This window comes from Aptenodytes forsteri, unplaced genomic scaffold (genome assembly GCF_000699145.1).
Source record: "Aptenodytes forsteri isolate BGI_AS27 unplaced genomic scaffold, ASM69914v1 Scaffold172, whole genome shotgun sequence".
NCBI classification, from domain to species: domain Eukaryota; kingdom Metazoa; phylum Chordata; class Aves; order Sphenisciformes; family Spheniscidae; genus Aptenodytes; species Aptenodytes forsteri.
Window position 1 is genome coordinate 8,397,306 of NW_008795018.1, and position 24,428 is coordinate 8,421,733.

The 24,428-nt window shown below is 35.7% G+C and overlaps 1 protein-coding gene across 1 annotated transcript in view; it reads right to left on the minus strand.

Annotated features, from left to right (window-relative positions):
- Positions 1-385: 385 nt before the first annotated feature.
- The window catches only part of PCDH9 (protocadherin 9), a 716,238-nt gene continuing 692,195 nt past the window's right edge, over positions 386-24,428 (minus strand). The window contains exon 4 of the mRNA XM_009275658.2: positions 386-759. Within this exon, the coding sequence (XP_009273933.1) occupies positions 386-759 (374 nt within the window). The remainder of the gene's footprint in view (positions 760-24,428) is intronic.

The window sequence follows — 24,428 nt, forward strand, 5'->3', positions numbered from 1 at the left end:
AAAAGCACAATTTTCTAACTGGATATGCTTTTCAACCATTGCAATCCACTGAACTTTCTCACTCTCTCACTCTCCAAATGCATCTTCTGTTGTTCATAGCAGCAGTCCAGGGTCAAAAAACAAACACACAAAAAAAGGATATTTGCAAACTGGAGAGATCTCTGCAGATTTTAATCATGTCTATTTAACAAAACCACACAACTAGTAGAAACACTCTTTCATGTTGCAGGACATCATACCTTCCACGGTGCTAACATAAAGATATGCATATCTCTGCTAGGTGAAGCATAGTTCTAGAGGTCTACCCAGTACATAAAGCTCTGACACACACACAGTATTAGCAAGTCTAAGTAGGCTAAAGTCTTTGGTCCAAAGTAACCATTTCTTATAGTTGGTGCTCCTTTGGACTCTCAACAGCTCCTGAGGCCTGTTTATAAGACTTCAAGTTGGCCAGAGGAATGTCATTCATGTGGTTGCCAGTGTTGAAATGGCCCTCACTGGAACCATACTGCTTTCGGTCACTGAACTGGTTTCTGTTGCTATCTTCTTTCCAGCTCCTGGTCAATGTGTGTCCATTAACTAGTTTGTCCTTCTTAACCCATTCTTTCTGAGGTGCAAAGGTGGAGAGAGGAGACTTTGGCTGTTGGTATGGGCCCAAGCTGGGAGGCATCCAACAGTTGTCTGAGTGACCCAAAACCAGGCATTCTTGAGTACACATCTCTGTAGCTTCAGCTAATCCTCGTGGCCCAAGAGGCCCATCTGTAGAAGAAAAACAAACAGAAAGAAGAAAGGGAGAGAGAGGAAAAAAAAAAAAAGACATAATATTAAATCGTGATATTCAGCATTAAATGTATACATATAGCTCGTGAGAAAATAAACAATGATTCTGCAACAAAATATTGTGCTGGTAAATCCTAGATACATTTTCATTCTGTTATAGACTATTTGCTTTGTAGGGCCTATACTTGCTGTATATGCTACCTACGTAGCTTCCAAAAGTGGAAATACAGTTCAATTAGCCCTAAGTTATCAGTCTCAGATCCTGCTATGAATAAACTTAACTCCCTTTTTCAATCACAGTAAGAAAACAGAGCTTGGTAAGTGAAAAAGTCAGATGAAGTAAACATACCCTTGCAAATTCTGAGTGAGAATAATGCTGCTTGTAAAGGCCTACAGTTTGGATGTATTCTCTTCTGCTTTCAACTCACTTTACTGCTGCAGAGCCCTGGTGAACTAGCACCACTAAACTGAGAAACATTTATATTATCCAGAAATGTGCTTGCCCAAAGGAATCCTCTGTATGCAAGATTATTCTAATGTCTACTATTTTACAAACTTGGATTGGTGCATAGTTCTAGACATCTACCCAATGCACACTCCCAACAAGTAAGAGAGAAGTTAAACTCTGCTGGATTTAATATGAAACCATGAAACATTTCAAAACGTTGCAACAGGAAAGAGAATAAAATCTATAATTCTTCTGACCATTAAACACATCTCAGATAGCTGCTATGCAACCATAAAAATCAAGGGGTAAATAAAAAAAAGAAGGCTCATGCAAATCTTGTGCTTGGTAAAGAACTGTTCTTATAGTTCTTTGTAAGTCAGGAATATGAAACCACAAGAGACACAAATGAGGTCTGCTGAAGTACTATGCATGTTAAATATCCACATCATTTTTCACACGCTACTGAGGACACAGCTGGCCAGCTACAGGCATCTTACAATCAAGCAGACAGGTAACCCATGTCTTCAGCAGCACTAATTTCCTCTCAGTCTTACTGCATTTCTAAATGGCTGAATTTGCTCATCTGATCAGACTGGATGTATGAGGAAGGGCAAGCCAGGAAAAAAACACAGAAATCACTTTGTGTGTATTTCTTAGATATTTCTCAATATCTGAGATATGCTTTGTCATGCTTCTTTGCTAACCGTATTGTAATTTTGAGCAAGAATTTTGAGATGCCTTTTCTTGACTTCAGAGTAAATCAACTGGCTAGTGCTGTAGACATTCGAAGAGTTAAGGAGACATTTTTCCTTGATTAAACAGCCCAGTGACAGGAAGGAAATTATAGATTGATTTTTGAGAAAGAACCTTTGTAGGTAGGCATGAATAGTGAAGTTATGAAGCATCTGAAAAAGCAGTACTAATCAGAAGAAAAATGTCAGCAGTGTATCAGCAAAAAAAGTGTATCTTTATAATAATACAATTGAGACTCAAAATGATGAGGACACTCTAACAAAGATTTCTGTGTTACAATGCCAAAGAACATTTCATTCTTTTGTACTCCATGCATATATAATAAATTACCCTTAGTAACAGATCTTTTTCTCAATACTGAAATTATCCCAATTAATTTTTTTGGAAATTGCTTTTCTTTCCAGTTGTGGTTTTTTTTGTTTTTTTTTTTTTAACTGGCACATAATAACTTATGGTAGTAAGTTCTACAGATTATCAACCGACTGCTTTTACACACACGTACAGAAAATCCAATCAGGTGTATTTCTACATGTTACAATGTAATTAGTTAATCTTCTTCTCTTTGAGTAGCTCTTCTTTTTGAATATCTGAAGAATATCCAGTACATTGTTGATGTGACAGAATATAATAAACCATAATAAAAGTTGCTTCTGCATTCCCCATATAAGAAAGTGTCCTATTGCTGACAATGAGAACATGAAAAATGTATAGAATCAATGCTACTTTCCATTTAGGTCAATACAAGATGAAATAATTAAGCCAGAACCACTAGGAAAAAAAGAAGAAGCAACTGTAAAGTAGGAGCTTAGCAGAGATTTCAATGAGAACCAAGAACCTTGATGCTAAAATGAGAACTTTGATAATTCCCTGGAAGAGAGAGAGTCTTTTTTCTATAAAGCTCTTCTTTGAATCTTCTAGTATGAAGTTATAATCAAACTGAGGCAGGTACTTAGCAATAATAAGTAAAGGAAGTACTCATGGTATATTGTTAACATTCCAAAGGTTAATCTATAGGTTAAAAGCTGATTTTTTTTTTTTCCCCCTGACAACAGAAATTTAATTTTAATTAGGTTCTTTCCAATTTTCAGAGAAAGAAAGCAAGAAGTGGCAGAACTATTTTCAACCTGCCCACTCTCACAGTACAATACTATCTTGCTGACCAGGGAGGAAAGGTTTGGCAGGGATTAAAACTTTCAAAACACAAAGAAAACCCTTCACCACATAATGACACATTTCAAGAAATACAGTGCATGCACTCAGTGCTTTCAGTCTACAGTGGAATAAAAGGTTAACAGGAGAGCCTTCAGTACTATAGTTCTGAAGGGGATAAGTTACTTTTCCTGTTTAGTTAAATAAATTTCAAGAGATAAGACATTTATTTCCATTTAAAATTTAAATGAGTAATAAGCTGGTTTTACTTAGGACTAAATATGCCTGTGGCCCTATAAGCTACATGTCAAACTCTTTGGAAGATTTACTTCATGTGTTTTGCTTTCTTTAGTAACAGTTCTAGGCAGTTAATGCTGTTAAACTCAGAATGGATTATAAACATCCTTTGCTTTAGCCATCTTTAAGTTGATAAACTTTCTGGAGAGCACTGGAATATTCAGATATCTGTTACTGTGAGCAGCAGACAGGAATGGGGTAACAATGCCAAGATGATCGTCTGTTCAGGAGGAGCAGCTCCCTGGTTTTTTTTGGTGTAACAAAATACCACTGTCCCACTTAGACTTCCGAAATTAATTATTGTGTACAAGTCCTCCTCCAGTCAACCATGGCATGTGAGGTATGCTGTAAATCTGCATACACCTCTACATATACCTGTATGTAAAAATCTATGAATAGAATGCTTGTCTAGAATTGATAACAGGTTCAGACTCCTACTCAAGTGAGTATGCATATTTTCAAGTACTCTGACTCATGCTTTCCAATCTGTAAAATACAGGGAAGATTTACTTGCCTTATTAAAATATTGTGAGGTTTAAGTTTACAAAATGCCTTGCAAGACTTCATCTAATATATAATTAACAATTATTATTTTAATCACTTTTGGTTTAAGCCATCATAAGAGAAAAAGAAATCCACAAAGTATTTTTTTTTTCAGAATTGCATATTGTTAAAATAATATATTTTACTGTTGAGCTACTGCAAGGAATGATCATGCTTACTGATTCAGGAAAAAGGCAGCTTCATTCATAATGCGTGTGGTGCTTGTCACACCCGAACTCCAGTTAAGGCCCTTAGATACAAGCATAATATTTTTGTAAATATTATTGCTAATAATGGTGATGATCATGATTTAGGGGACTCTATTAATGTCCTACTGTGAGATAGAGGAAGAAGATAAAAAATGGGTTTGGGAAAAAAAGGACCTCACCTACGAAAAAAAAAAAAAAATACAGTCTTTCAACAATATGTTTTTTTTCAGCACCTGTTTTGTGTAATTATGTTCTCAAGTATAGACAGTTTATTCTTTTCTAAGACTCCTTATTATTCAGGTTGCTATTCAGTAGCATAAAGTGAAATGATCATGAGCAGTATGATGGGAGAGAGATCTTCTGGGGGTAGCTTGCACTGAAGAGTTGGCTGCTTTGTATTGAGGAAGCATAATATTGACTTAATGGTAATTATCTTTCTCCTCCACCACTGCTGAACAATAGCTTTCACCCAATTTTCTAAAGTTTTTTCATTACCACATACAATGACACCACTTAAAAACCTGCTCCTGCTGCTTTAATTTTATAATTGCATTAATTTGTTTCCTTTCTCTTCATAAAAATGTCACTGAAATTTCTGTATCAAGTTTTTCCACACTGAAGTACTTTATTGATATGTAGGGTTTTTTTCCAAGTATTTGTTCTCTGAACAATCCGTAATACATGAGGCTGGTTATCAGTCTTGGCTGCTTGAATATATAATGACACAAGTGCTGATAAAACTGTACAAGCCATCTGTCTCTGGAGTTAAATGTTTTGAAAGCAAACAGAAAAGTGCATAACAAACACTCCCTTAAATTGTCTTTGTAAATATTTATATCAGATCTTACCCCAAAATGCTTTTTTGTTGTTATTTTATTCTGTTAATAGCTGTCAAGCAGATGCATGACTTGCCTACTCAAAAGCAGACAGGTGTAAGAAGGAAAATAATGTGTGCCACTCAAGAGCCGGTCATACCCTAATGCTGGAATTTCTGTGTGGTCTTTTATCTCTTTTTATTATACCCAGAAGCTAAACTGCTTTTCATTGATTAACTTACTGCTGCAATTAGCAACTAGCTTCTGGAGTGTTGACCAGCTGCTTTTCAACCTGCTTCTTTAAAACTCTCTTGCTTAAAGCCGGAAAATTCATTCTTCAATTCTGAAAGAGTCAAGACCACAAGATAATTCCCATTCAGTGAGACTTTTTGTCCTCAAAAAAATGAATGCGTGCTCTTTGCCTGAGGGCACTATCCTTAAGTATAGTGGATTTGAACATGGCCATAGCTGTGTTTCAGACAATCATATTTATTTAACTTTTCATATTGCATCTTAAAAAGAAAAAATAAAAGAAAACAACAGCAACAACATTTTCAGCTCTATTTAACCTCAAATACAGGAAGCTTTGTTCAGCTTTCATGGGCTACTTTACTAAATGACCTTTTCTGAGACTACACGCTTTTACAGCCTTCCCCACATATATTGGAATTGAAAAGATATTATCACATTTCATAGAGGGTTTGCAACTACTGTATATAATAAATATAAAAGCTGGAAAACAGCTCATAATGAAAAAGATTCTTTTGACTTTTTTTTTTTCTCTTAAATATCAGCCAAATAAATGAGAAAGACTGTTCTTTATTTCTAGTCTGTTAAAAAAATAATCCAAGACTACAAAGCCACATACATGCTGTGCTGGATGTGTTTTCTTGGTATTATTAACAGCAAGATTCTTCAGTGACTACTAAAAATATATTTTTAGTGTCTTGTTGCATGGTCATTCCACCTGGCACAGTCAGTGCTGATAAAATCACATTCTGTCCCTAGATCACCTTGTTCCAGGGTCCCTGGATTCCTACCATTGCTGCTACCAGTTTTGGTAGACTTATCACCGCCACCTTGTAACCTGCTGCTTCTCTCTCCCCCTCCTGGAGTTGCATCTTCTGTACTTAGGTACAGATCAAGAAACCCCTGCTAGTTCCTGTTCCCTGTCTTGGCCCAAGCTTCTTTTTCATCACTACTGAACTAAATAATACAGTAAGGTTAGCTTATAGTTGCATTACTTAGCAAAGGTAAGCTGCCAGAATCCTTAATTAACACAATAACAGGAGGGACAGAAAACCGGGGGGGTTAGGGTGTGTGGGAGGTACTGCCCAGAAATTCAGCAACTAAAGTATTTTCTGAAAAGACAGGAAAGCCTGGCAGAATAAGATTTTCTACACAATTCTGTGAAGTACTTAAGTAATCCAGATGGGTTCCACAGAAACGTCGGTGTCTAAGATCCAAACTATAATTTCAAAAATAATGCGAGACTTCTTTGATTCCATGGGCAGCTAAATTTTGATATGCAAGATTATTCAGCTACTTGAAATTCTGCTTCTACACAGAATTGCCTCAGTTTTCTGGTGACTGAGACTGCTTCATGTCTAAATCTTTCCAGAGTTAAGAAAGTGAGTGTTTCCTTCTCTTCATACCTTCAATATCTCAACGTGGTTGGCATTTTAACAACGTATGCCAACAGGTTGTAGCTTTGAACAATACAGCAGTGCAGTAGCCTGCTTTTCCCCCCCTTCCAGTTTATACCCATAGGCTGATCACAGAAAGGTCACCTGCCTTTTGTTTCAAACTTTGTGCAGAGGCTACTTGTGGTTAGAACATTTCTGGAAGGTTCAGTTCCGGTTCTCTTTTCTTCCTGATAGATTCTGGCCCCTCTCTCCTATAGATGTGCAAGAATCAACCTCTATCTTGGTAACAAGAGCATTTCTGATAAATGAGAAACAATTCTGTAATCCCTCCTGCAGGGAAGGAGACTATACTACACTCCTAGGAAATGCTGAAATTACTAATCTATTGTAGAAAAGGTGTCTGTTAACACCATGATCAGTATTAGAAAATATTCTGTATTTCTTGTCTTGAGTTTCTCCTATAGCTGCTCCAGTGCAAAAGCTACAATGAAAGAGAATGTTACTTAGATTGCTTGGTTGTTTTTTTTTCTGCTATCCTTCCTAGAAATTTAATACCATTACCATTTACAAGTTATACCTCCATCACTAATGGCTCTGTTGTCAATATGTTATTTTTATCTGGCCTAACTTTCTGTGCCCATTTCCAATTACATTTTCTGCATCGGCATACATGTATATAAATCTGCATATATTTCCATGTGTGCATGTTCAGGAAATAGTCATATACCATAGAATCCATACTTTGAAGCACTGGCAACCTAGACAAGTCTTTAGTTCCTTGCATTTTCCAAGGCAAGACACCTTCCAAGAGTTGACAACTTCCAAGAAATGGAATTCATTTTACAATGCTTTTGAGAATCAAGTCTTTGGTTTCCTAGACCTGCTTACCTACACATTCCTTGGAAGGAATTTTGTGGCCTATTTCTGCAGATGGGAACGAATAGGCTGCTTTATTTACTGTCCAGCTAGATACAGGGCAGGTGTCACAAGACTAAGTTTGCATGTTGCTGTGCCTAATCAAATACACTTAGAGAAAGCACATAAGGAATTTCAGCAGAGTTTAGTAGTTTAGAGTTGTTAATAATCCCATGAAGTCTTCCAAACCAGCCTGTTTGGAAATGGAAAGTTCAGTATATAGGCAGGCCACATTTACATCTTTCTGTCCCACCATATAAACACACCCTTGAAATTAGTTCAGCTGTACGTTATTACATTTCTGGTTTAGATCTGTTTTTTTTTTTTTTTTTTTTAATAACAGAAATTAAATTTAATACTGAATTTACTTGGCACTTAACTCTTAGCGACATATCAGAGTAAGAAATACATTTTTATAGCCTAATGGTCGCTCCTCTTTTTTGCTTGAAAAGTCACGGAGATTTAACCAAATTCTAACCCTCAGTTGTCCACAGAAGATAGCAAGCAGCCCGTTTCCTAATCTTTACTGGATACACCTTATGCGATTGCCAAGCTTGCGAGATTCTAGGGGTCAAGTTTGCTTAGCGCTGTCTAGTCTTTACGAATAGATAGATGAATTGACTAATGTTAGACTTGCAACCATTCTGCAGGCAAGTTACAACACTCTGAAATCACAAGGGCATGAAGGGTGTAGGAAGATGCCACAGGAGGCGTTCCAAAGCAGTCATGATCAGGAGTGGTGCTGAGCTGTCCACTGAACAGCTCAAACCGAGATAATTCAGTGCTCTTCACTGGTTATAAAATTCCATCTCTGTTACTTATCATGGATTGCACATTGCCTATGTTCATATCCTTATGCCATCCTTTTTTTTTTAGAATTTAACTGGGTGAAACTTTATAACTTGTAGTAAAAAAATGTAGGCTTACTAGATAATCTAGTGGCTTTTTCTGGTCTTAAAAATCTAGGTATCAGCAAATACTAACATAAACTGTATTCTGTATAAACTTTGACTGACAGATGTAGCCAATTGTGGCGTACCTTTTAGAAATATGGAAGAAACAAAATAATATCTGAGATTGTTATTCTGGTTTAATGCATTCTGTCATTAAAAACCAACCAAACAAACAAAACCCCACAAATGACTGCAGTTTGTATTCTCAGCTTAAGTGTCACACTGTGGATGCAGACAGTCACCTTCCAGGGAGAGCGGGAGAAAAGAAGTGCAAACAGGATTTGGCAAAAAACCCTTTTGTTAACAAATAAATAAAGATTAAATATTTTACACATTTCCCATACAGATTTCATTCGTTGGTCACAGATGAAAAGTCAACATTTGCAAATGGAGATAGTCCAAATACAATAATACATGGGCAGCCAGAACAGCAGATTCTCTCCCTGAGAGGATATTGTTATTTAGACAGACTTTATGGCACACAAAGAGCAGACAGCGTATCTTTATAAATTTGCACCCATCTTCAACATGGCATAGAACTCATCCATCTTCTTGTCCACTGAAGCTACTCCTATGAAGAATGCTATCTCATCTAATCTTATTTCCTCAAAATTAGCATTTTTTCCTGCCATACATTTAATTTTAGCAGGACAATCTAAGAAATCAAAGTTCCACAGAGGATTCAAATGAACCTGTTAAATTTGATTGAATCATTTAATGAGACCAAAGCACAGTCAGTGTTCAAGTATTTGGAATAATATTCACTTTCAGCATGAATCTTTTTTCGTTATGTAGCTCGTCATTTTGGTGCCTAAAAAAGTCTTTATTCCCAAAAGGTGATGATGGATGGTGATAATAAAATATTTATAAAGCATCCCATGGTCACAATCATTTACTTTTTTTTTCCTCACACCTAAATATTTATGGTACTTGATCAAAATATTTCATTGAATTGATTTACAGGCAACCTGCTGAGGCAGCACCACTTTTGACATGGTCACATTTTCTGATCTATTAATATACCCCAAACATGAACCTGCTGTCAGTCAAAAACAACTTAAGTCTCAATTTGGGAGATTCTGTCAACTGTTTATCATAAAATCAAATTTTGGTGAGTAGTTTCTACAAATTGCATGTGAGAAAAGGTAGGATTCAATGTGAGAAAAGGTATTATTCAAATGAGAAAGACTGGCAGAATGCTGTGAAACTGAGCTGAACAATATTTATTTCAACATTGTACAGTTTTATAAACATTTTATGCAACTGCTCTATGCCTGTCCATTAACTCATGTACAGCAGAAAAAATAAAACCAGTCAACTTGAATTTCTTTTGATTTTTATGATTTTTAAAAGAAGTGTAAATTAGAGTTGTTTCTACTGATCGCTTTCCAACTTACAGTAAAAGCCTGATCTTCTGGTTTGTGATAAATATAGATCATGCCTTGAGGGCAGGCATGATACCTTGTGATTTTATTGAAGGAAGAATATTGATTTTACTAATCCATAACTGCGTAAAGCATGACTCATCATCATATCCATATATATGATGAATTGTGCTATCTGTACAAATATATATGATGTGTTTTATTTTTATATATATCACATATATTTTCTATATTTTTGCTTTTATATATTTTTATATATATATATTCTATCTATCCATCTAAGTTCTTTATCTTCATTTAACAACAGAATGGAATGAATGGAGTGATGCATATTGAAGTGAATGGAATCACAAAATGAGCAATTTAATTGCTGTGCTCAAGTTGGGTATGCAGTCATCCTAACTTTCTGTTATCAACGGAGAGAGAAGCATTTGCACAAAGTGATTCAGCTCTCTGAAGACCTGACTCACTTTCTGGAGGTGTGAGCTTCTGTCCGTTGATAAAAAGGGAACCCATGGATGGTGATTACATCTAGCTCTATGTATTTAAAATGGATGTGGTGAGTCTAGATCTTTGTTGCCATTCCAGATGATGTTAGATTAATTCACTCTGATCTCTCGAAAATGCATTTGAATAAAGTTTTTCCATTATAAGCAAAATGGTTCCAGCAGCCAGTGAATAAACCAGCAAACAGCTACACTATCCAAAATACCCACATGGCAGTGCATCTCAAGCATACTCAGGAAGGAAGATTCTGTGAAACCTGGAAGAGACTTACTGGAGGGAGCCTGCTATAGTCAAGTTATCTTTCAGAAAACTAATACTTCAAAACGATTCTAGTTCTCCGCACTTTGAAATAGGTAGAAGACCCTGAAATGCTGCTATTTATAAGAGAGAGAAGACTGTGATTGTTGAGGTTTCCTGAAGTCTTAAAAGTAGGACAGATCATACAATTAAAAGCCTGGAAAACATAAAACTTAAAAAAGTGAAAATTATTAAATTTATGGGCCAGATTAAGAAAGGTATATTTGTAAGTTATTTACTGCGCCACAATTCTATTTGAGTTTTAAATTAAGGAAAATCTTTATATCCAGAGATGCATATGGCTTTATTTACTGTACTTATCTCCAGGATATTCTCAACCCATACATAGGATTAATGAAACGCAAACCATCTATTAAATTCTAGTAGTTTTGTTAGTTTATATTAATCTTCTTGATTAGTCATTCAGTAATTCTTCCCAAACATCTCCAGGTCTGTTGTAAGCCCCAAGTATTGCCAATTTTCCTGTAATCTTGAAATATAACTAATAATATTTGGCCATTAGTTTAATATATACTTGATAGTCTTAAGAACAAGGGTTTCTTTATCCTATTGCAAGAATATTTTTTATAGGAGGTATTGTATTCTAATAAAATATAACTTTTCCTTTAAAAGGACACTACATGTTTTAAAGTTGCATAAAACTTTGTTCTTTCAAGCAAGTTCTAGAAATAGCAGTAGGCTGAGTGTCCAACAGAACTTGATGAAAAAGACTGGAGAACTAGAGTCTCCAAAACATAAGCTTACTACTCTTATTATCCACCACAGAAACATGTCAAGAGGAAACCAGGATAGGGACCACAGCAAGAGTTATCTTCTTATTTAATCACAAATAGTAACATTCTTCATTAAAAATAACTTTTATGGAAAAGGTTATTTTACCATAAGCATACAACTCACTTCACTGTCCTACAACCTTTCCAGGCTTCCAGGAATTTGGTCCCAGATTTCAGTATATTTCTGCATTCCTATAAGTTTCACTTTTTCTCAAATCAAACAAACCACAGTTTTATGAGGCATTGATGGCTGGGGTTGTCAGTTTGTTTCTCTCCAAAGTAACAAGTCTGGGTTTTAATCTTGGGAAAAATAGTTCCAAGTTATTAACTTCATGACCTTTAGCAAATTTATAACATAAAGCTGCCACCAGGAACAATCAGTGTAGCTTCATTTCAAATTCTATCACTTAGTTGTATTTTTAAACATTCAGCCCTATTTCCTAAGTATTATTTTTTTATCACTAGATTAACCTCTATACAGCAGAAAGTGCCAAAGTAAATATTTTTCCCATGATTTTTGAATAAAAAAGAGGAAAAATCAATTGCCTACTTTAAGGAATAAATGAAAAATGAAGAAAAAAATAAACAAACAGTATCAAAAAGCTACAAAACTTATACTCCAGACAGCAATTCATCTAAGAGCAAAATGAAAATGCAGACATAAAATATGGTGTTTAAAAATGCAATGTTAATTAAGAAATATAATTAAGACTATTTTTGCAAGGAAATATGAAATGTGTTCCATAATTAGATTAATTACAGCTGTCTAAACAAACATTAAATTTAAGTTGAAATGCATCGGGTTTTTTATGAAGCCCTATTACTAATGTATGTTTCTTGTCACTTTCATGTTTTCCTATTTTCCTTCAATACAATTCAGACCAAAATCAAATTTAGGTTAAACTGAATTTCTTGCAAATTTGTGGCAGATGCCTTATGTATAAGTGCTATTATGTAAATAAGTAGCTTAACTGAAAAGACCTTTTGAAGTACATTTCTCTTTGCAGAATTAGGACCTAAATCTGGGAACTCGTTCTCCGAACTTAAGCTACATGAATCTGAATAACTGAAGTACCTAACAGAAGAAGATGCTTAAATTAGGTGCCTAGTAAGCTTGATTATATTTTTGATTTTGTCTTCCATTCTACACAAAAATATATGCTTGATAAGTTTCACAGGACACAGATGTCAGAGATGCCATTAAACTAATCCAGAGACGAAAGAACCATTTCCTAATTCTGCTTGTATAACGGCATCTCATTAAGTTCATTTTGTAAAATTCAGTTCAGTGCCAGTTGAGTTGTCAGAACTGCAGGCATATTACACAGAGAATACTAGAAAGTGCTTTCCTTCGTTATGTCTGAGCTGCACCCATGCTACAGTTCCTTCATTTTCTTTAACAACTATGTTGATTTGCATCATTTTTTCAGAAGAGATATCCATAAGTCTCTTAATGAGCTTATATAATTTACAGTAAAACTCCCATTAAACAAATGTTCCTGAGTCAAAACACTTACATTTTATTAAACCATGCTTGAAAATTAATCTGTGCTGCATTTAGTCATTACATGCAATATACTGAAAATTAATATGGAAGCAATGTCTGTATACACTATTTTCCAAATAATTTTGGTTAGTCACGCAGTCTTATTGTAATCCTTGGCAAAAGCTATACTTCCAGGCTTTCAAATCTTACCTGGAAGACTGAAGAAAAAAATCTTTGTGATTCTAAAGATGAAGTCAAACCATATTTCACATGAATAGTGAATCCACTTTTAATGGAGGCTGAAAAGTTTCTTTTGTCTTCTTTCCATTTAATGAAAAATCTCAGTAAACCAAGCCTTCCACACCTCTTACACTTGTTTTGTACTGTATTATATTTATTCATGCAAGAGAAGCTAGAAAGTAGGCCACTTTAAGTTGCATCCAAATCTAAGTACACAGTAAAAAGATTGTCTGAAATTAGTGCATAAAGTGCACATATGGTAGGTCTCCACTAACACATTTAGAGGAATATCCGGGATGGCATCTCCAGGTGCCTGAACTTTTTCAAGCAATTATTAACAAATACTATTGATTTTTAAATGGATTAAAATGGATTGAGAGAGATGCTGAAGGAAGAATTGTTACTGTGAGCACAGATCATGAACACTTACACATGTAACAGGCTGTTTACATTCTCCTTTATGATTGTACCCATGCAGCTTGGTTTCTCAAGTAATCAAAAAAAATCATTGGAAGTTTGGGAAATTTGGTTAATGTGTAAAGCAATTTTGGGGCAGGAGCATACCAAGAAAAACTGTTGGTTTGCTTTCCTTAAGCCATTGTTTTTGTATAATACCAAAAGACAAGATTTGAGACCTGCTTACCTCCTTAGAATTCATTGTTATAAAATGTGGCTAGAAACTTATATTCCTTGCCCAATCATAGAAGAATCTGACAATTCCTATAACATGAGAGTTGCGAATACCTGGACCTTTTTTTTCCCCTCCAGTTTGAGATAAAAGGTGAACATAAAGGTAACCAGTAATTTCATATATTTACGTTTACTGGTTTTATTTTCCATCTTGTAATAATAAAAAAAAGAAAAAATAAAAAAAATCAATGTATAATATAATTTTGGGCACATACTTAAGGAGGTATGTTATAGACTTATCACATTCAGGCTTCTGAAAATAATGGGCAGTATGAATAGCTTTGTGCTTACTGAACTTGAATAGAAATATAGAATTGAAAAACTATGAAGCAACTAAGATTAACAACCTGAAATCATATATTTTTCTTCTTGCATAAAAAAAAACCCCAACAACCCACAAACCAAAAAACTGATTTACCAAAATATGAAAAGTAAATGAAGAATTCCAGTTGCAGGATTTAGTTCACTTAACGTTTCCACTGTTTCACCTCCCTGACAGGAACTGTGGTACAGATGTTAATTACCGTTTATAGAACACCTTGTCAAAACAACTAAGAATTATTGTTTCGTTAATAACTTTGTCCTGTGTTTGGGTTCAGTGACTGATTTGAGCTAAAGAACACTGAAAAGGATCACTGACACTTGGTTAGGACACCCAGTCTTTCCCTGCAAACCCCAGCCAGTAATACACGGTTTTGTGCCAACAATTTACCTTTAGAAGAGGAACAATTATAGAATTGTAGTTATGAGGGAATTAACAGTCACATTTAAGAAGATTATTACCCATGCATCAAGAGAGTTAATTTATTAAATGGTAACTTCAGAGGCAGCAAGTCATTTAGAAACAATGCCAAACACTTAAGAGCACAATGACCTATCTGAGATGGTAGACAAACAGAAGTATTCCAGGCCAAATCATTCGATGAGATAACAGAGATAGGCAGCTGTTTCTCAACACATTCATTAGACACATAACCTCTTCTCCTTCGAAATAGGTTGGAGTTTTGCTACTGCCTTTGTTGGGTGTAAAACTGGGTCTTTTGTCTCTGTAGAACACCAAATGAATTTTACCGGCAAGCCTGATTTAGGAAGGCATGCACTGAAAGAAACAGATCAATTCCCTTGTGAACTACAAGTCATTCCTTTAGCATTTAGCTTCCCTATATACCACAGCAATTCTTCCTTTAGAAGTTCTTTAGCTCAAGACTCTACTTTTTCCAAGTTGTCTATGTATAGTTCTGTTTACTCTCTTTTTGACATGTTTTCAACTCAGGTCTTATCAGTATTCCTGTTTTTTTCTCCAAAAAACTATTTCCTCCCACCATCTTCTCAGCTGCCTGGATGATAACTCCTTCTTTTACACGTTTATATCACTGAATTTAGTTATCAGATTTCACTTAAAATGAGTGAGGGGCTTCTTTTTGTACTTCATTTAGGTATAAAACTTAAGGTTACTTAAATACAGTCTCATAAGTAAGGTAGGGTTCATTCCACCCTAGGGTTCAGCTCTAGAGACAGTCATCTGAACTGATTATGCAAAGAGAGGGTTTTGTCTTGTATATTTGCAACTTAAAAGATCAAGGTGATGAAGTGTTGCAGAGGAGCCAAGTATAAGACTGAGATTCAGATTCAGATTCAAAATTTAGATGTCTACAATGTATATATCTACATGGGAACCATAGACATGTATTTTCTAATCTCTCATTTAATTAACAGAGATCCTGTCATTCCTATTGGTCCAGTCAATACAATATAGTAATTCACCAAACCAAATGTAGAGAAATGAATCTGAACAGCTCTCTATATTATACTGACTGTTTTGACTAGATCTCCATTAACCATAAGGAGAAGTTAAGGCACCTAACTCTTATGTACACACCTTCATTGTAGATAGCTAAATTTAGCGTTTGAATCTGGAGCTATGTCCTACCCTTGGCTTTGCCATAACACTTCATCGTTTTGATCTCTTAATGTGCGCACACAGATTAGGAAACCTTCCTTTACACAGTTAATTATTTATTTAAAACTAATTGCTATATCAAACCGCTGACTTTTTTACTCACAAAATTAAGCCCATTGAAGTAATTAATTTTTCCTGAGCTCTGTTACTTGCAAGTGGATTCCATCTGGACAGAACAGAGCCTCCACTCTAGCAAGGCTTTCAGATGGTTTCAAAACACATGCTGAAGAGTTTCAGGAGAATTTCTCTAGAGAAAATTTTCATTTTCTCTGCATTGTGACACAAAAATAGAATGGAATTTCATAGAAATACCAGGGACAGCATTCACTTTCACAGTATTGCAGATCTCTGTCACCATAGCAGTATGGATTTCTGCAGTATTAAGGGACCAAAGCTGTAGCTGTAGGACAGTGGGCCAGGCCAACAAAACTAAAAAGTCAACAACTGAAAATTCCATTAATGCTAATGGCCTTGTTGCATGCAAGGCAAGATGACAAACCCTTCAAAAAAGTTTGAAAAGATGGTTTACATCATAAGTTGCATTTGGTCCCCCATTCTGACATTAAGTGCTAGCAGTACTCCTGATTAAAATGGAAAATGTTGTTCCCTGCTGTGGGGAGAAAAATAGCACTGAAAGCAGAAAACACCTGGCAGACACCTTGAATATGAAACTTTTTATTAAGCACTGCATTTTCTTTCTTTGTTAATTAATCTCTTTCAAAGTCTCAGGTAATCACTTTGTAACTTCTCAGTAGTCTGACTTTCAAAGGAACTTTATGCTCTGTCAGTTGCTACACCTGTGTTGTCAAAGAACATGGGAATGACACAAACATCCTGGTAATTTGTTCACTGCTGGCTTGCATATCCTTTCCACAGTGCTCTTTTTCCAGAAGGCAGTAACATTAAAAACATTGTGTCCTAATGGTTATGTATTGACAATGTATTCTCTGGATCTATGTTAGTTTACTAAGTAAACCTTCAGGGTCCTACTATTTTACAGCTGAAAGATGGAGGTAGTAAGATCTCTTTGTTGACAAGGCTGATTAAGCAACACTGCAACACTTGTCTGCACAAACGCCCACCTCAGCATGGCCTGCAGCAGTCACAGCACCAACTAGAAATACTTGTTTAAACTTGATGCTAACTCTGTTGCATATCAGCTAAGGTGTCCTGTCCATACTTGATGTGCTTTTGTCTTAATACCTGCTGTTTACTGGAGAGGCATTTATTACAGACAAACAAGCACGATTAATCAGAGGAAAAATCCAAATTCAACACCAACCAATTTTTTAAATATGTGAAGTATGAGATGAATGCTACCTGACTGGGATGTCATAAAGGTACAGCCAATCTTAGAGGAGAGAAGAGAAAGCACAAGTTACCACAAATCTATAAGAATTGATCTGAAGGAATTACACAGAATTAAAAAGGAAAATATAACACCGTGACAACTGAAAAATGGGAAAATCTGTCACGTCAATTTTAAGAACGACAGATAATGTGAGATTACCATAATAAATTACTTCATTTTTAGAAGCAAAGGAAATTGAGTAAATCTCATCTCTCTGGACTTCAGTAAAACATGTGATGAAGTGCAATATAGGAAATTAGTTTAGTTCAGCTAGAATATATGGTAATAGAACCTGTAGGTTGATTCAAGGAGTGAATAGATGGTCCTGAAAGGGGAAGTATGGGGCTGGAGAGAGGTTCCATGCTATTCAATATCAGAACTAATCCTGAATAATATTTTCAGTAATTACCTTGGTATGAATATATGTGAAGGGCTGATACAATCTCCTCCTGACACAAAACTGGTAAGTACCATCAGTAAAGACCAAGTTATCTTATCAAAAGAACTAGAGGAAGAAAAAAGACAGGAATCTTTCTTATTAAGGAAGACTAGGAGATTTTAGCTTGTTTCATTTATGAGAATGAAAACAGAGAGAGAAAAAGGTGAAGAGCAAGGGTAAACAAATAGAGACGTAAAATGACTTTGTAAATTAAGAGGTAGTGTTGTTATGAGAATAAATCTGATGACGTGGTGTCTATGTTAACAGACTACTGGACCCCTTCCTAACATTTAGATTCTTATATTAGCAAATATTCCACAAGGAAAGCAGTAGACTTATTTTTAGTGTGCATATCAGTGGAAGTTTATACTCTTACATTTCATTTCTTAATGTCTGACTACAGTCATGGCAGCTGATCTACAATAGAAGTTTGCACTATAATAAAGTATTAAGACACTATAGTCACAATGTACTGTTTCTAATACAAGATAGATAAAAGGACCTATAAGTCCTTACGGAGAGAATATGCAGCATTAAGGATAAGAATTCTTAGCAAGAAGGTGGGATTTTTCAGTATGAATGCTGTCCAGCATTCACGTACTTTCGAAAAATCTCATCTAGTAAAAGAAGACATAGAAGTAGGACTGATCTGATGAAATACTGGCATTTGTAATTGAAGAATACCTTTCAGCTAATCATCTAGATTCTTTACACAGGCTCTTTTACAATGTGATTCATCTGAACTCCTTTAGGTGTTACTTTATGATGAGAGGAATCGCGCCCTGAAGTGTCTACTTCTCCCTGCTGACTACTAAATTACTCAAAGTGCCTAGATCAGATGTATACATAGGATCCTTAGCTTCTACAGCTGAAGCAACAGAAGGCAGATCTTTCAAAATACCTGCTGAATCAAAGACAATGTGTGTGACCTTAGCTATGTCATTTAGTTCCTCTGTGTCTTTATTGCTCACCTATAAAATGAGGATATCAGAATTTCCAGACCTTACAGGGCAATGCAGTGGGTTGAGGATTACATGGCTAATACCATGGCAATGGATGCCCTATAAGTACTTAAGCCTCTTCTGGACTGTTAAATGAGGAAACCAAGAAGAACAGACAGTAAAACTCGCAAACCAATTTCCTTTCAGAGAGGGCCATTTGACGTCTCCCTGAAGCAAAGCACCATTGAAGGACTGGGTTTGTGTAAAGCACGCTATGATTAATCATAACAATAACAGTGATGTTTTTGAAAGAGGGGGTATCCCTCCCTCCTGAATAAGAGAATTCACACAGGATATATTTTTCCCTTTTTTCACAAGCTGTTCTATTTGTCTCAAGATTTAGGTAAACAATTGCTACAACAAAAGAATCCTTTGTGTTCATTGCCCACTGATACATGATACATCCTTTTAAATTTTCTTTGACCTCTTTTAAGACAGCTATCAGTGAAATGTTTGCCAGTGTTCAAATCTTTAGGGAAAAATTCATTGCAACACATTTCTAGTGTTATACTGTGACTTTTGTGATAAAATATGTGCTTGTTTCATACATGCAAAGGCTGATTTTGATGTCATTTACACCAATACCAGTTGACTTCAGCTGCATTACTCCTAATTTTCCCTAGAACCACTGTAAGAATCATCCTCATATTTCAGCCAGAGCTTACAAATCTCCAGCAGGAAAGTGCCATTTTATTGTAAGGCTAAATTGGCATTCATCCAGAATTCCCTGGGAGAAAGGGTTTTTTAACCACATTGATTTAGAGAAACATAGAGGCCTTATTTATTTAAAATCAAGGATATAAATATTTTAACAGCAGCAGCCGCCATAAAGAGAAGGCAAGCATTCAAAGTTGCTGCAAATAAAAAAATCTCTTATTAGGTTGTCTAGAGCCAATGGCTGATGATAGAATTCGAAAAGTGCAGAGAAATAGGTACAAAGAAGTACTTGTCAATATTAAGAACAACAGCACTATATTTACAATCTGATGTTTAAAGCCAAAATAGACATTCTTTTCTCTGTTTGATCTCAGGAAAAGTTATCTACAGCTCACAGGCCCGAATTTGAGTCTTCTTATGTCACTCAAAAGAAGTACTGAGATAACTGTGCTAGAGATGACAGACTAGTAACCTCCCCAGCAAGCCAGACCTGGGGGGGGTGTCATGTTTTCTGTGTCTGGGCTGAAAGCACTCTTCTTACTTAGAAATGCTCTCTTTTGTTCTCCCATAGTGCCTGAAATTCATTCTCAAGAGATATGAAAAGTTGAAATTCATCTCACAGAAAAAAGGCCTCTTCAATTTCCATAGGAACAAAGAATCACAAAATGAATGTAAATCTTTTTTTTTCTTCTGAAGGCAGAACAGCTCACAGAAATCATAAAGCAGATCCCCAGCTATATCAATGGTTATAGCACCACTAAAGTTAGGTGTGTGTCCCCACTATCTGTCTCTGTAAGAGAGACATAAGAACAAGCCAATACTATTCAATCTCAGCCATATAAAAACCAATGAAAGGAGGTCAGATTATTTGTAACTATACATTTCAACATACATTATTGCTAACCAGACAACTGCCAGGACAAGAAACAAAAACTGATGACTTAATGATCTGTTGTATTTTAATAAAAAGATTGACTTTCTCTCAAAGCATTTACACAGCATTTTACTTGTTATAATAAATTATCACCCTAAATAAAATATAACAAGTAGAGAAATTTTATAGACCAAAGAGATAGGGAAATTTGGGAAACCAAGTTCAAATATCAATACATGTCAATTCACATTATTCAAACCGTATCCTGAAAGATCAAAAACAGAGCTCTGTATCTTGAAAGTTAGTAACATTACCAACTGAAAGGCATCCAGAACTACCTTACTCCAGTTTGGCAATTCTCTTATCTAAAAACAAAATTTCCATGAGATCAAACATATTCCTAAAACAGCTAAAATACATGGTTAGAAACATGAGTAATTTTTTATTTATTTATTTATTTATTTATTTTAAAAAGAGCTTCCATCAGAGAGACTTTTAAAACTATCAGTGCAATGGCAAGCTTTCCCAGTTTAATTTTCAGCAAGCAATCTAAGAGAGTGTCCTAGTAATGGCTTTCATTTGCAACTGCAAATATCATTCAAATCTATATTGGCAAGATCTTAATAGATACAGTTTCTACTTTTAAAATAATGCCTATGCTATTTGCAGATTTATCAGGGGACTAAGGAGCCTCTGTTCTCCTCCATTCAACCCATAAGCTTTCCTCTGTTATTTTCCTCTCAGGAACTCTTTTATTCCCCACAAAATTTTCAAAACGCTCTTGCTTTTTCTGAAGTTCCCCTTCTGTTGACCATATCTATTGACCACAAACAAATAATATGAGCAAATAATAAACAGCAAGTCCACTCACAAACCAACACCAATCAGAACAGGAGCTGTGCAGGCACAGTGGTGTCCATGTGCGACTTGCATCATGAGCACGTGGGCCTGAGTCCAGAAGCCTGCACATGAGCTCCCTGCAGGGGCTCCTCCGCCAGAGCGTGGTTTTGGCAGAGAACTAGAGTTACTCTCTTGATGGTGGATTTTCATATGGCTTTGTTTGCTTCTGATTTAGGTGTTCTTAAGTTTTGGAAACTGAGTACAAGATGGACAGATGTCTTGAAGACTTTTAAATAAGAGTCTTCTATCTTTAAAAGTCATTTGAGCTCTCATTGCAGAAGACAGTTACACCTTCCCTTGTAATGTAAGCACTTTACTACTTGAGCAGTGATTAGGTGCTTGTTCAAGTAGCCAGCAACAAACATTAATGACTTTGTTAATTATTTCCCCTCTCAAGCGTCCTATTCTTGGGTCACTGAGAAAGCAGCAAAGGGAAAAGTGACTTCTGCCCAGTCTACACAACAGAGATTTTATTGATATTAGCAGTGATACAAGCTTTTAATGACTAGCTTACAGCAGAGCAAAATGAATGGAATGTAAGACAAAAGACACAAGAACCCTCACAACACAATCCTTAGAAGTTCTGGTAAAGCTACTCTGTGAACATAGTTACAGAGCATCTCAGACAAAAGCAATAAAAGTGCCTTTCAGCTCTGATAATGGGGATGCTGTTTCTTAGGCATAGCCGCTCTGCAAGCCTATCAGAGCTCCCTCTGTGTTCACACATCCTTCCCAAACTCTAGACATATAGACCCTGTTAGCTGGATCCTCTAAGGGGCAAGTCATTCCTTTTTTCATCTTAACAATCAAAAGGTTTTGATTAGGTCATATAATATTTACACAACAGAGGGACAAATTCTAAAACATTAATCTTCCTTAATAATTCCTTTTTATATTTTTACAGAATGATTACTTAGAATTTGATTCTGATTTACAGAGAATTTACTGAACCCATCACCTTCAAAGCTCTGGACAAAATAATATAATAAAAACCAACAGAAGAACAACAAAACATACATCCTTAAATGCTCTACTAGTCTACCAACATCTATTATTTTTTTTTTTTTTTTTTAAAAAAATAGAAATAACTGAAATCTCTTTTTTAAATTACCTTTCTTTAGATAATCAGGAAGCGTTTAACACACAGCTATATTGAACACTACTGTATTAAATATACTGGGAGAGTGCAATTCTTACTTTTTACTAACAGGCTTTATTTCTGTATAAGTAGTATCTTAACTAGAAATATTGTATGACTTTTGCTTCATCAAAAGAATGGGTGTGATTATGGATATTCTTAGTACAAGCCAAATGCATGAAGAGAAACAGTATCTGAAAATATAACTATAAGGAACACAAAAAATATTTTATTAGGCTAATTTCCAGACTATAGTCCCGGATAAGTTTTTGGGAGATGAAAAATACAACATATTATTTTCAAATCTGCAAATACAAAAGATTCAAGACACTCCAGCACACTCTTCAGAATATACATTTTATGTATGATTAATATAAAAAAAATCAGATCATAGCTAAATGTGCAAAAATGTGCCAAATACGTCACTCAAATCATTCATTAACAGTAAGCTGATTAACACAACATATTTTATTTCAGAATGAAATTCAAAGCCTGTTATGGCAAAACAATTTAGGCTTACAGGATTGTATCGAGCACTGTTATGCTTGACCATGCTAATGCAGACGGTTTTATTTCAGAAGCACTGGGGAGGGAAGCATGAAATCATTAGTAATTATATAAATATTAAGGCCACACAACTGGCTCTATTACTGTTTTCAAATGGTAGCATCTGCAAATTCAGCCTGTAATAAACACTAATGCATCCAGAGACGAGAGTGCTGACACATGAATGGGATGCTTTGTCAGACTTGCATAAAAATGTAGATGAACTGCAGGGAAAGAAAACCAAAGAATTCAAAGGGTTTCTTGATTGCCTTCTTTAAAATGCCAAGAACTTAAGCTGGCCTTTCTTATCTTCCTCTACATGCATGTGACACTTTAGGAGGTCTTTCTTATTGTACTATAATTCAGTAATTGTTCCAGCTCTGTGCACCATGCCTTCCTTCCAAAGGGCAGCATGAGATATATAATTCTGGTAATGAACAGCTGCATAATTTAAGGGTTGAACTAGCAGGGCACTGTTCCTTATTTGTGTTTTCTTAGCAGTTGCCAAGATATTCCAAGCCTATTTCAGAATACAATCCTTTGTCTACCTTATTTCTCGTAGATGATATATGTTGAGACCTGGTCATGTTCCAGAAATCAGATTTTATCAGCTGAAGTACCAGAGCAAGCTTTCCTCACATTTTGCTTCAAAGGGCAGCAGTACAGAACTATAACGAGGTAATTTTTTTCCCCAGCCATGAACATTCTCTGTTCTGTCACGCAGACTTGTTCAAACCCGGTGCTATCCCCTTCCCAAAGCATAATAGACTTAATCACAGAGCTATCAAAGGCATTTCCACACAACATTTCTCTCACCAAGGCTAATCTTCCAAATGTTAAAAAGGTCCAGGCAGTTAGGCCCTTCAAGATGAAAGCTGCATGCTGATTAATCAGCTGCTTTTTTATTCTGTTCTGGCAAGTGTTCCCTATTTGTAAATAAAAGGTTTACCCTGGATTTCCTGTAAACCAAGGAGCGTAAGGCTGCTTTGGACCAGACTCATAAAGCAACAAAGCCTTCTGCTGTTGCATCCGCAGGGGTAGGTTGTCTGTTCTATCACAAATATACTTTCAGGTGTCCTGGAGAGAATGAGCTAATCTAACACAAACACCATTCCAACATGAGAAAATTACGTTGCAACCTCAAAGTTGCCTGCTTATTAATTACGTTCTTTGGCTTCCAGCAGCACTTTAATTGTTGCTTGAGGAGACCCGTCTCCAATTTGTGTCACTGCAGAAGCTCAGGTTGGTTTATGATGTGTGGCACAATGTAACACAAGTCCCTCACAGAAACACTTTCATTTTAAAGACGAATACATTTATTTATGTCGTAGAGTTCTGGCTCTATTCAGATGGTAAATAGGTAGCGTGAAAGAGATGTGACAGACCCAAGAAGACTAGAAATTGTCTGCAAACTGGCAGCCACTGTGGTTCACTGACAGCCTGAATTACTTTCAGGCAGTTTGGCACATCTCCATTTGTCACACTTAAAAGCTTTTCATTTTAAAGATGAATACATTTATTTATGTCGTAGAGTTCTGGCTCTATTCAGATGGTAAATAGGTAGCGTGAAAGAGATGTGACAGACCCAAGAAGACTAGAAATTGTCTGCAAACTGGCAGCCACTGTGGTTCACTGACAGCCTGAATTACTTTCAG